At 33.2% G+C, this 12,366-nt stretch overlaps 3 protein-coding genes and 1 non-coding gene across 6 annotated transcripts; 3 read left to right on the top strand and 1 right to left on the bottom strand.

The window, feature by feature from the left end:
- Nucleotides 1-649: 649 nt before the first annotated feature.
- On the top strand, nt 650-2,104 carry Bma-swt-4 (Uncharacterized protein; the record flags this gene model as incomplete). 2 transcript variants are annotated; one of them, XM_043077293.1, is made up of 6 exons in its annotated part: nt 650-769; nt 1,085-1,183; nt 1,342-1,428; nt 1,513-1,674; nt 1,734-1,853; nt 2,006-2,104. In XM_043077293.1, the coding sequence occupies 6 exons, from the start codon at nt 650-652 to the stop codon at nt 2,102-2,104; spliced, it is 687 nt and encodes a 228-aa protein (XP_042933227.1). The 2 variants fall into 2 exon arrangements, with proteins under 2 accessions (XP_042933227.1, XP_042933228.1); XM_043077294.1 differs by lacking the exon at nt 1,513-1,674.
- A 713-nt stretch (nt 2,105-2,817) lies between these two features.
- On the bottom strand, nt 2,818-3,955 carry Bma-mag-1 (Uncharacterized protein; the record flags this gene model as incomplete). Of its 2 annotated transcripts, none has more annotated exons than XM_001900591.2 (3): nt 2,818-2,953; nt 3,263-3,354; nt 3,731-3,955. In XM_001900591.2, 3 exons carry the CDS (start codon nt 3,953-3,955, stop codon nt 2,818-2,820), a joined length of 453 nt encoding a protein of 150 aa, XP_001900626.1. The 2 variants fall into 2 exon arrangements, with proteins under 2 accessions (XP_001900626.1, XP_042933226.1); XM_043077292.1 differs by having other exon boundaries at nt 3,731-3,850.
- Nucleotides 3,956-4,866: 911 nt separating this feature from the next.
- Bma-ymel-1 (Uncharacterized protein) lies at nt 4,867-9,759 on the top strand (the record flags this gene model as incomplete). The annotated part of the gene is made up of 15 exons (XM_043077291.1): nt 4,867-5,044; nt 5,291-5,395; nt 5,559-5,653; nt 6,064-6,147; nt 6,310-6,412; nt 6,672-6,775; nt 6,867-7,028; nt 7,192-7,273; nt 7,433-7,545; nt 7,727-7,890; nt 7,960-8,147; nt 8,307-8,461; nt 8,608-8,808; nt 9,187-9,336; nt 9,538-9,759. The coding sequence occupies 15 exons, from the start codon at nt 4,867-4,869 to the stop codon at nt 9,757-9,759; spliced, it is 2,106 nt and encodes a 701-aa protein (XP_042933225.1).
- An 850-nt stretch (nt 9,760-10,609) lies between these two features.
- Nucleotides 10,610-10,701, top strand: Bm16913. The gene has a single exon (XR_006228133.1). It is a non-coding gene; the product is annotated as a small nuclear RNA Bm16913 (small nuclear RNA).
- The last annotated feature ends 1,665 nt before the right edge of the window (nt 10,702-12,366 follow it).

The following is a 12,366-nucleotide window of genomic DNA, read 5'->3' as shown; positions in this document are numbered from 1 at the left end:
AATCTTTGAAATGCATAAAGTGTTGTTTGAAAGTGTGGGAACTATCTTTACCGCCTTTTCGGTTTATTCCAAATAATTATCTGGTTGTTTTTTTTTTTTCGAACGCAGTGAAGTAAATTTTATTTTCTTCTCCCTTTCGTGACATCTTGTTATGAAAAAAAGATTTCTTTTGGCTATTAACATTTTTAGCTGTTTTAATTTTTAACAGTTGCCAACTTTATTTCTTATGGTTTGTTAAATGCCGAATCGTTTTTTAATTAATTCTTCAATAAATGTATGCTGCTGTTTTTAACGGGTTCGGCGCAACTATAAATTATTTGCACTTTCATTGCATAATTCTCACTGAAACAATCCAAAATTTTAAAATTATGAAGGTTGCTTCTTGATTTAAAATTTCAAAAGACTTCACATTCCTGGTTATTGCAATACATTAGGACAGAAGTATAATTCTTTGTTTTGGAATTGCATAGGCACTTTTGCGAGTAAGTGGTTATTAGAACACAAGGCTTATGTAATGGCTTTAAAGTTATGTATATCTCAACTTATTAATGCATGGTGCCTGTCTTATCCCATAATTTGTTATTGTTTAAGATTGCTCATAAAAAAACATGGTAATATATGACCGAGTTAGTCGAAAAGTACCAGAGAAATGACATCAAATGTCGAGGACGCTCCTTCGAGTCAGTTTTTGAGTTGGCTTAGCATAATTGCAATCGGAACTACAGTGTGTCTTTTTTTAGCTGGTTTGGAAATATGCTGGCGTATAAGAGTATGTTTTCTTCATTTTCAATTGTTGCAAATTTAATTTACTGATCATTCGAAATGAAACAAAACTACAATTGAAACTATTTTAATACGAAAGTGCACAGTGACTTCCGAACCTTCGAATTCAGGCAGAAAAGCATGTACTATTTGTGTAAATATGAGAAAATTTAGGATTAAGAGACAATTTGATTCTTTGAGAAAATTTAAAATTATTTTTACCGTAAAAATTTTGCTGAAATATTTGTCTCAAAGCTTGATACGCAGTGACAATCGAGACTGAAAATTTCCTAGTTTTATCACTAATTACGAGTTATTTCAGTCTCAAGGGACAACAAATGGTATCAGTTCGGCCCCATTCCATACGGGCTTTCTTTCCGGACAGCTATGGTTGCAATATGGCCTCTTAAAACATGACAAAGTATTTGTTCAAAAATTTTTCCTTTTTATTTTCGGACGTTTCCTGCTTATAAAATAAAGTGATGTAGTTTCGTGTACGTTTCGTGATCTCAGTAAGAAGTGGGAAGTGAGTTTGTGAATATGACTAGCGCTTCAGGGTTTGGTATTTGTCAGTTTCAGGTTGTGGTATTTGTCAATTTAGTGGCTGCATTGCTCTATTCATTATATATTTCTTATTATTTCCTGATGGCACCGTATGGTACAAAGGTTAGTGACTGTTACTTAACACTGATTAATGCAGAGATTGAAGTCCAAAAACTTTGATTTTGGATGTGATGTTATCAATTATAGAACCGTTGCATCAGATTACTTTTTATGGAAGTGATATTTTTGATGAGTGCATATTATTATATCCATTATTATGGCTTACAAGTGGAAGTGATCCATTCACGTTTGGGATTATGTTGCGTAATACTCAATATACTTACAGTTGCCGCTCCTTTAGAAGCTTTGGTAAGTGAATGAAGATATTTCCCGTTTCTTTATTCAATTCTAAAATACATGAATTCCAGCATGAAGTTTTTCGTACTCGTTGCACAGAAACAATGCCGTTGCCCCTTTGTTGCCTGACATTTCTTGTGACAACGGAATGGCTGCTATATGGAATTCTTATTGATGACATTTATATAAAGGTAGAGTTTTTCCCTACTAAAGTTGATTTTGTCAATCACTGTCCAGAAGACAAAGTCGTGCGGTACAAAAAGCTGTCGGTTAGATTGCTTGTAAAATCGAGCTTGAGACTTTTGAGAGTTTTAAGGTCATTCAACAATGATATATGTTTCAGATACCAAACGCCATTGCATCAGTGATCGCGGCTGTCCAATTGCTACCTTTTCTTTATTTTCCCAGGAATAAACAGAAAGCTACAATCATTATTTCTTGAAGCACACTGATATGCAGAATTTGACTAATCTCGTTGTATGTTCCAAGAATACAGAAATTAAAGTTGTAAAGATCTGTATGACTTACTCTGTCGTTTCTACTTTAGAGCAGATTTTTTTAAACTAAAAAACCCGATCAATATAAGATTAATTTTTGGAAGATATCAGATTATCTTTCATCCAATCGGTATTATCATGGATCGGACTCACAATGCTGTTAACAATTGATGCCCTTTCACAGCATTACCTTTTCTTATTACTAAAATGTTCTGATACGTACAAACTTTTTTCCTACAAATGTCTTTATGTGAGGAACACATAGTCGAGATTCAGCTGATGTTAACATTACTTTTTTTCATAGATTATATTCAGTTAAGCTTCGTGGATATCCAGAGCAGAAATGTACTACTCCTTACTATAATTTTCCCCTGACGAATATCTTGCTTTTTCTCCATAATTTTATTTATTTTAAGCTGGTTACTATTCGTATCCATTTATTTTGTGTGAATAGATATATGATTGGAGCTTCAATTTCTGATGCAAAGTTGCAGTGTAGCAGTAACTGAAAATTCCTCAAGACAGATGAAAACGAAAGGAAGATTTTTTCAATTATTCTGCAACTTCATTTATTCTGGGATTGTAAACACAACACAACTCAATTGAATAAAAACAGATCAATAACGAAATGAGAGGATAACAAACTGCAGTGTAAGCCTCAGATAGGTTTGATTTTGAAATGCATGCCAATTAAAGAGAAAACCAAACATTTGAGATCTTGAACGAGATAGTAAAAGGATCTTAATCCTTCTGGATCCCTGCTTTTGTTTACGTCTGCCGCGGAACCAATTTTACTGAAACAAACTATTATAGGACCTGGCAGTTTACCACTAGTTAGATCTGACTTTATATAAGAACATTAAGAGATGTGTACAGTACCAAATGGCAGTAATCGTCCTGGTATGCGCTACCATCACGACAATGAAATTTTCTTGAAATATGCAACAATCATGCGTCTACAAATTTCAATACCGAATAAGGTTTAATTTCGATATGTTTATACAAAACCTTAGTACCACTCGATATAGTAAGAGGGTCACATCACTACGATCAAAAAAATAGCGGAATAATCAATACACTACTGGCAAGCGTAAAGAATGTACCTTGTAGTGAAAGATATATGTTCATCATTATGAAGAATTTCTAATTCTTGTCTACCAATGCGATCCGGTTCTGGCCAAGTTGCGTCATCTTCCTATAATTATTACTTAAAATATTAAAAACAAATACAAAGAGTAGGAAAAATAGATTATCCAGCAGTTTCCAAAGCAGATTCCATTCATATAAACACAAATCAATGAGAAAATCATCTCTTCCTACAGTAACTAGTTAAAAGCAATTGCAAATTAAAAACATTCAAGAATTAGTCGGTAGTTCAACATCTAAACATAGACAATGCATGCAAGCAGCAAAATATTTCGATTGTCAAAAGAAGAATAAAGAAAATGAGAACGATTAAAAAAGCATCATATTTTGTTATAAGCACTGAGCAGAAACTTGAAGTAAAAATATATGACACATGTCAAGAGTGTCCTGCTTTGTAAGGATAGATAATAAGGAACCTAGTATACCTGCATAATTTCCGAATCATCGATAATACGCTTCAGTTCTTCAATAACAATTTTACCGACATATGCTTCTTTCCGGATCAACGTGTCATTCTTGTACTGACTATTATTTGCATACCGCATCTTGCCATCCGGACGGAATTCGAATTCTAAGAACTCATGACCGAACTTCCCTTTATGACCAACATAGTAACGCAAGTAGAAATCATTCAGATTATCACCTGACATCCTAAAACATAATCTCGTAGATAATGTCAGTCATAACCCACACCACACCCCCAGCTCCTCCTCACCCACGTACAACTGTAGGAGCTTCTTTCCTTCACAGCTGCCCTCCATGAAAATAGACGTACCACGGGTAGGTGAGTAGAACAGGTAGAAGAATGACGTAAGACTCGGGTAACAGTGTCGGGTACGTAATGTTTTCAAGTTAAATCCTGTGAGGTGAATTAAGTTTGACTTATGAACGAAACTGATTTTATTGTAGGGGGGTAGATTATGCAGTGAAATGACAACAGGTAGCATACAGGTTTGCATTCTACATCAAAGTACGGTGTGGAAAGGGTGTGAGATTAGAAATATGTGGGATCATTAGAGGATGCATGTCGCCATAAGCTGGTTGTATAGACAACGATTCATAATCGAGTGGTAGCGTAGAACAAAACTATTAAAATGGGGAGAGAGGACATGACTGTTTCAGTGAGTTTTCTTTTAGGTCAGTCTGACTGCCTTGTAATTCATATTTTACATTACACTTAAGTGGTATTTACAACAATCTCAGTTACACTTGTTTGTAGGGGTATAGCAATCGGTATATTTGATAACATGGAGTAGTAAATTCAACATTTCTCATTTTGGTTATTAATTGGCTCGATATATATAATGGTCGGTATTTCCACTTTAATTTGAAGTAAGAAACTAGTAAAAGCTATTATTAATTGGATGCATGCCTGACAGTCATAACAAAGGAAGTAAGAGGTACAAAACTGATGTGTTGGTTAGAAACATGCTTGGAGAACTTTTCTGTAAAACTTAAGTAATTATTGTCACTGTTGATATCCATAGTGATGTTCATAGCAGATCGTAATTGTCTCTGTTAGCAATTCTTATTACTTTTCAGTTTTGGAGACAATAGTAGTATGGGCACATTATTGGTTTCAACTTCACTGGCTTCACAGATCCAGAATATACGGCTACCATCAATAACTAACATAAGAAATGAACTGAATTCAGGAGGATATCCTCCTCTTTGTCGACTTGCTTATTCACGATGTTTCAGCTCACTCAGTGAATCCTTACTTCAAGTTCTTCTTCGTGGTATTTATTTAGATATCAAAGAATGTTTTTTTTTTCTCCCTCTCTCTCTTGTTTTCCTAATGCATATTTTGGTTTCACAAAGCAGTTTTGATTGATCATGTTTTCTTTCTTACTACCAGTCTTGCATATACTTATCCATTTGTCACAAAAATTCAGAATCGGAAGATATGCTAATGCCGGCAAGTACTCTTTGAAATCTTATATGAATATCTCTCCTCATTTCTTGATTTACTTTAAATGTTTTAGAAAATCGAATGTGTGCATTGCAATGTAAACAGAGGAGGTCCATAGTAATGTTAAGATTCGAGAATTCACTGAATCTGATTTATTATCCGTCAAGATCGCAGTTCTGTTAGTTCTTCCTTCATTTTTGAAACACTGAATTGGTTTATAAATTCTACTAATCTAATTTTCTTTATTCTGTTGATGATTATTTCTATGATTAAAAAATTAGGATTGATATAATGAGTTCTGTTGACATATACAAATTATTGTACCATTTGGTATTTCCCAGATATACAAAAACGAGGTTTTCGGACGCAGCGGCTGGAAAAAGTAGAGAAACCAAAGAAAGGATTTTTTACAATTTTGGGCATCAATACACTCGAGGTTCTGTTTGTTTTGCTTCTTTATTTTTTCAAGTTGTAACTTTCTTCTTGAGGAAGGTAGATGTTAGATGAATAAATATTCTCTGCTCATAAGTAAATTTTTATGATTCACATAAATTAGAATTCTTGATTTGAGTGATCCAATATCCATTCCATACAAAATCGACCAGCTGAATAGATTATGATTAGAAGATAAATGAATGCAGCCTAGCAACAAAAGGGGAGGGCATTTTCTGATCTGATGTTTATTTTCTCAATGTTTTCACTTCTAGCATCCATCACTGACCATTATCAACAACAGCAGAGGGAAGGAGGATAAATGTTCTATAATAATATGTATTTATTTTTGCTTTGACTAATAAGAGAAATTGGGTATATTTACTCTAGGATTGACTATAGCAAATCTTTTAGAGTGTCAGACGAAAGGGGCCGCAAGCAAAGTCTTTTCGCGAAAAACTGAAGACAGTATCCGATAATGATAGGAAGGGTTTTCTTGTATGTTATCTTGAAAAATTTTTAATTTTTTCAGTTATCCTAAAAATAAATGTTGTTACAAAGAACTGGTTTTTATTAAAATTAATTTACTGTGTTATAAATTGTTTACAAACTTAAAATCTGAAGTTAAAGTTTGAAGTTTTTGTCTACATATTATTGCAGGAGGGGTATATGGCTGCTTTGGATTACTCAAACGAGCAAAAACAGAAGAGATCATTAGTACGCACAATTCTGTTTTCCGCTACGATAGTTGGATTGGGATTTTGTAAGTTTTAGAGTTAGATGTCGTGTTTCCTTGTTACACTGCTAGATTAAATTCAGTTGCTATCATACTATTCTCTTTTTTTTTTGGATAGAAAAGATGATTCTGTAAAGTACTTTAACTTGTTATTTTTTCTTAATTGATGTATTGGAATTATCAAATCTTTACTTTCATTTCTACATTTTCTTGCTAATTGTTCTTTTTTTTGTCTATTTGTACAGATTTCATAATAATCCACATAAATTTCAAAGCAATTTTTTAGATATCATTTTCAAATCATTTGGTATTCCACAAACCTCTCTCTTCACTTCAGTGGAAGAAGTTGATCCAGAAGTGATCGGTGTTACGTTTAAAGACGTTCGCGGCGTAAGTACATTAGTTTTCTGCATTTTAGATTTTTTTAACTTCTTTTTGTCTTTTTTTGTACTTCTTTGTATGCAATAATTAGTACTTTTAGGCCGATGAGGCGAAAAACGAATTACGTGGAATTGTATCATATCTTCGAGATCCAGAGCGGTACACACAGTTAGGTGCACGTCTTCCAAAAGGTGTGCTTTTGGTTGGTCCCCCTGGAACAGGCAAAACACTTCTGGCGAAAGCAATTGCTGGTGAAGCTCAGGCAATGATATTTACAAACTTACTTTATATATATATATATATATTCTGAAAATGACTTCAAATTATATATCAAGATTTTTAGTGGTCTCAGTGAGTATTCAGAAAGCTCCAGCAGTTCATTTGCATTACCACTCCCATAAAGTCATTTGTTAAACCAATTTTAGGTACCTTTTTTCCAAGCATCGGGCTCTGAATTTGATGAATTATTTGTTGGACAAGGAGCGCGTCGCGTAAGAGATCTTTTTGGTAAGATAAAAAATTTTATACATATACATAGGGTTAGAATCACATGTTTTGGGCTAAAAGATTTTTCTTGATTTTGATATTTGCGTAATAAACGTTCCCAAAAATTCAATGAATTTAATGATGATATTGATTTTAAAAAAGTTTATTTATTTTGTTTAGCTCGTGCAAAAGAGAAAGCGCCTTGTATTATTTTCATAGATGAAATTGATTCGGTTGGTTCGAAACGAGTAGCCGATGCCATGCATCCTCATGCTAACCAGACAGTTAATCAGGTTTGTAATACCGTTTCATGATGCCTGTGTATAATACATTACCGATGATGTGTTTAATGATATGCGAGCATCCTCGATTTTTACAGTGACATCAATTTTCGTCCGAGATTCGTAACATTCGTTATTCTTTTATAATCTAAAATGTTAATATCGGACTGAGAAAATTAGTGCTCTTATTTAGCTTCTTTCTGAAATGGATGGATTCAATACAAATGATGGTGTTATCGTTATCGGAGCTACAAATCGAGTAAAAGATTTGGATCCAGCTCTTCTTCGTCCTGGTCGTTTCGACGTTCAAGTTCAAGTTCCTTATCCTGACTTAGAAGGGCGCAAAGAAATTATACAGTACGCTTTTTCTAATTTAAGATTCGTTTTTTATCGCCTCCTGCACACCTCATAAGCATTATTTTTTAGGTTATACCTAGGTAGAATATCAGTTAATGACGACGTAAATGAAGATGTATTAGCTAGAGGAACAACGGGTTTTACTGGAGCCGAAATTGAAAATATGATAAATCAAGCAGCGCTTAAAGCTGCAGGAGATGGATTTATGAAAGTTACTATGGCACACATGGAAGAGGCGAAAGATCGTGTTATGATGGGTAAGTTTTGTTACTTCAACTTTAAACTTAGCCTTTTCTTCACACTTTTTAATGACGGTTTTTAGTAATTTCCGATCAAAATAATGCACTTTCAACTATCTTACGCTCAACGATATATCTATATCTTGAGTTAAGAATCATCGATGAAATTTTTTTTAGGACCGGCACGAATTCGTGGTCGACTGCCAGATGAGGAAGCTAATCGTATTACTGCTTTTCATGAAGCAGGTCATACACTTGTTAGCATTTACACGAAACATGCAATTCCTGTTCATAAAGTGACAATTATACCAAGAGGTGGCTCATTGGGGCATGTTAGTTTTTAATTTTCCTTTTATTAAGTTTAACACGAAATTACTGCTGCATTATATAACTTTTTTTGCAGTAGAACTTTTTAAAACGTTGCGGAACTAATCACACATTTATCACTACACTTTCGAAATGTGTTTCTTTGTTATAGACATCTATGTTACCGCAGAAAGATGAATATCATGTGAATCGGGCCCAAATGTTGGCACAGCTGGATACTTTAATGGGTGGTCGAGTAGCTGAGGAGCTTATTTTTGGCCCCGAAAAAGTAACTACTGGTGCTGGTGATGATTTGAGGAAGGCAACAGAACTTGCAAAAAAAATGGTCAAGACTTTCGGAATGAGTGATAAGGTTAGATTAGATTACAGCTTATGATTTATGCTCTGATTCAATTTGATTTTTTTTCACCAATGATTCTTTTAATTTTTTCATGCCAAGATTACGGAGTTTTTTGAATGAGGACTGAAATACTTTAAATCGATCACCCATTAAGAAAAGAACCCATCAGTCTTCTAACCAAACTTCGTTCACATACTAAAATCTTAAATATAATGGAATACGTAAAAACGGCCAGTGGCTTTTTTTTTTCGGCTTGGTCTGTTTTTGGTACGTAACGAAATTCTAATGATGAATTTTTTGTTAGGTTTTTTGAGAATAACTTCAAACGGTTTTGAATTGAATTACTCTTTTATTTTGGGAAATTGCTGATGGTTAAGTTTGTTGCTTTAGGTGGGTTTGAGGATCGCAGATGATGAATCGAGATCATTGATAGCTGACAATCATCTGAGTTCACCATTGTCAGACATAATTGATAAAGAGATCAGTCGCTTCTTGAAGGAATCTTACGAACGTGCAAAGGACATACTCATCAAACATAAGGTTTTAATTTTATAAATTATTCAAAATAAGTGTTATTGATTTGAGAACAATTATTAATTTGTGGATGAGCTTAAAGTGTGAAGTTCTAAGATAGCGATGGATGAAGTTGTGTTTGTGGGTTACTGAAATTGATTTTGGGATTCAAGGTTTTTATTTGAAGAACTTTTTTAGTCGGTTTTTTTATCATCTGTTCTTTTGCAGAAAGAACACGAACTTTTGGCTGCAGCATTACTGGAACATGAGACATTATCAATAGAAGAAGTGAAAGAATTGCTTCAGAATGGCAAATTGCTTTCACATGCTACCGAAAAACACGAAGAATCGAAAAGCAGGAAACCATCCACACGATATATCTATAAAAATCCAAGTGTTATTATAACGCCAATCGATGAAACTATTGCGAAAGAGGAAAGACAGATCTAAGAGGAAAGATAAATGCAATCGCTAAATGACGTTTGTTAGTCAATTATAAGCAGTTTCACTTTAGCTTTCAACATATTTTATTGACACTTTTTATAGATTTGCACGCAGTTTTCTTTCAGTTTTTAATTTTACTCGCATTTTTTTAAATTCATACTTTTAGGTGATAGTAATTCAAACATATCTAAGTTGTTTCTTCACTTTTATCGGAATAATTAGTCATTTGGATTATTGCATTCAAAAACACAGTAACAAAGTAAAATTAAAATTGTTTAAACTCTCAACTTATTCAAAGTTTGTTAGATAAGAGAAAAGGACAATAAGGAGGAGAGGATCGTACGGAGTATGTAAGTTACCTAACTTATCTTGAGCATTTATGATGTGTTGTAAACTGTTTGTATATAATTATCTCTTCATTCTGGATTTTGTGAAGGCATCTTTGTTAGTGATATATGTTCATAAGAATATTATTCAGTACTAGAAAATTAATAAAAATAACAAGTGTTGAAATTACTGAATTAATTCTGTGATGCAATGAGTTCTGTTTGATGTAATATTGCTTAATTATGGTTCCAATATTGCTATTGCGATTTGCTCAGATGGAATCAGAATTTGCATTAAAAAGAATATGTCGTAAGTGTTGTTCTAAGTATCAGTGGGCAGTAAGTTGTAAAATAATGTATAACTACATGCAAGATATACCAGTGTTGAAAGCGTAACATTTCTTCCAGTGTGTCATTTTAAACAACGGCGATTATGAGAGGAGAATGGATAGTGGTCGCGGACGTAGTAAACATTTTTATTTCTAGAAAAGTCCTATTGTGATAACTGATTATTGGAGCAGCTGGGTGCCAATTTAATGCCTAAGTTTGAGTTTATTGAATGTTTCAGTCCAAAATCTGTTGTGTCCTGAAGCGGAAGTTTTGGGACGTTCAGCATAACAATTCATGGGATAATTGAGAGTGGACAGATTTATTGCATATGTGTTGCCGACTGCTTTTGTTGTTTTGTTTTGTGATTACATGCAAATGATACTACAGTGTTGTTAAGGTTGTGTTGATGACTGGTGGCTGAGTATTGTTGAGATAATGTTTGTTTTATAAATTAATTGAATAGGGTTTATGGTATTTCTATGACATTTTCTTGATATCCGTTCTGGAGGAGAATGAAAGATGACATATGGTTTGTCCCTGTGAATAGCATAATCCGAGCACAGTACTCACATTTATTACTATTTCTATCCTCTGCGCCAAATTTAATTTTTATTTTTATTACTGCAATCATTTACTTCCGAGCATACTATCTCTTTACTGCAACGGGTGATGAATTAAAAAGGACTACTTTTTCTTCATTTATAGTTCCAGTATTCACTGAATTCAAAATTCAAAATTTATTGAACATCATAAGGTGACATTGAAGAATATTAAGCTGTAACTGAAGATGAGGCTAAGATGAAAGTCTTGGTGGCAGAAATCGAGTTGTTCTAGATTTACACCAGAAAATGAAATTAAAAGAAGTGTAAACCGCTTAGGATCTAGCTGATTTGGAGAAAATTCTTACGGGATTATGCTATATAAATAATATGTCCCGTAGACATAGTGGTATGAGTATAATGTCAATTCAATAAATTGCGCTAGGAAAAAATTGGACTTGATGATTGATGTTATAAGCAAAAAATTCTTTCTATATTTTAATGCAAGTTGAACATGAAAAGATAATATGTATGCAATGATGCTCAAGTTTCCCTCTCCCATAAAGATGATAATCACTGGTTACTAATCCCCTCATGTATATTATTCATCTCATTTAATTATAATTATTAGTACAGGTATTATTCATTAAATTATTATGCTGAATTTCATTCTATCATTTCCCCATATATATATATATATATATATATATATTGGGGAAATGATTCTAGTTTCACTTATTATTACACTTTATTATTTATTCGTCAAATTTGTTATCCATTCTCTATTCAGCTTATGTATATACTATTTCTCCGAAAAGTTTGTCAATCTCAGCAATAAATGATTGATTTAATGATGTGAGATTACAAGTCAAATAGCCTTGGGGAATATGTAAATGTTGTTTCCTTCTCGCCAAAGAGATTATTTCATTAGCATCCTTAAATTTCATACATCGTAATTAGCTATTTGAATTTGTTAAAAGTAAAGAAAGGAAAAAGGAGCGTTGAAAATGTTTTGATAGTAGGTAATAGATGACAAGGCGTTGACGTGTCAAGCAAGTTTTGAACTATGGACTTCTTTTATCGAAAAAAAATTTCGAAATTATTCTTTAAAATAATTCCAAAAATGTAATTCCAAAAATCCAAAAATTTAAAATAATTCCAAAAATAAAAAAAAAAAAATGTAAATGATGACAAGCTCCGGAATGCTGCCTAACTAGAGCCAAACAAACGATTTGGCTGAGCTTTGCAAAAAGTTTACATAACTAAAATGGCCGAATGATCTGTGATACAATTGTTCAAAATCAAGTACTGTTCGCAAATTATTTGTCTACATGGATTTAAAAAGCGCATTATTGCTACACACTTCAAGAATAATTTATTAATCATTATGGATGAACCTCACACTTTGACAACAGAAA

This window comes from Brugia malayi (assembly GCF_000002995.4).
Source record: "Brugia malayi strain FR3 genome assembly, contig: Bm_v4_Chr1_scaffold_001, whole genome shotgun sequence".
In the NCBI taxonomy this organism is placed as follows: Eukaryota; Metazoa; Nematoda; class Chromadorea; order Rhabditida; family Onchocercidae; genus Brugia; species Brugia malayi.
The sequence above is the reverse complement of the archived record's forward strand: the minus strand, read 5'-3'. Positions and strand labels throughout refer to the sequence as shown.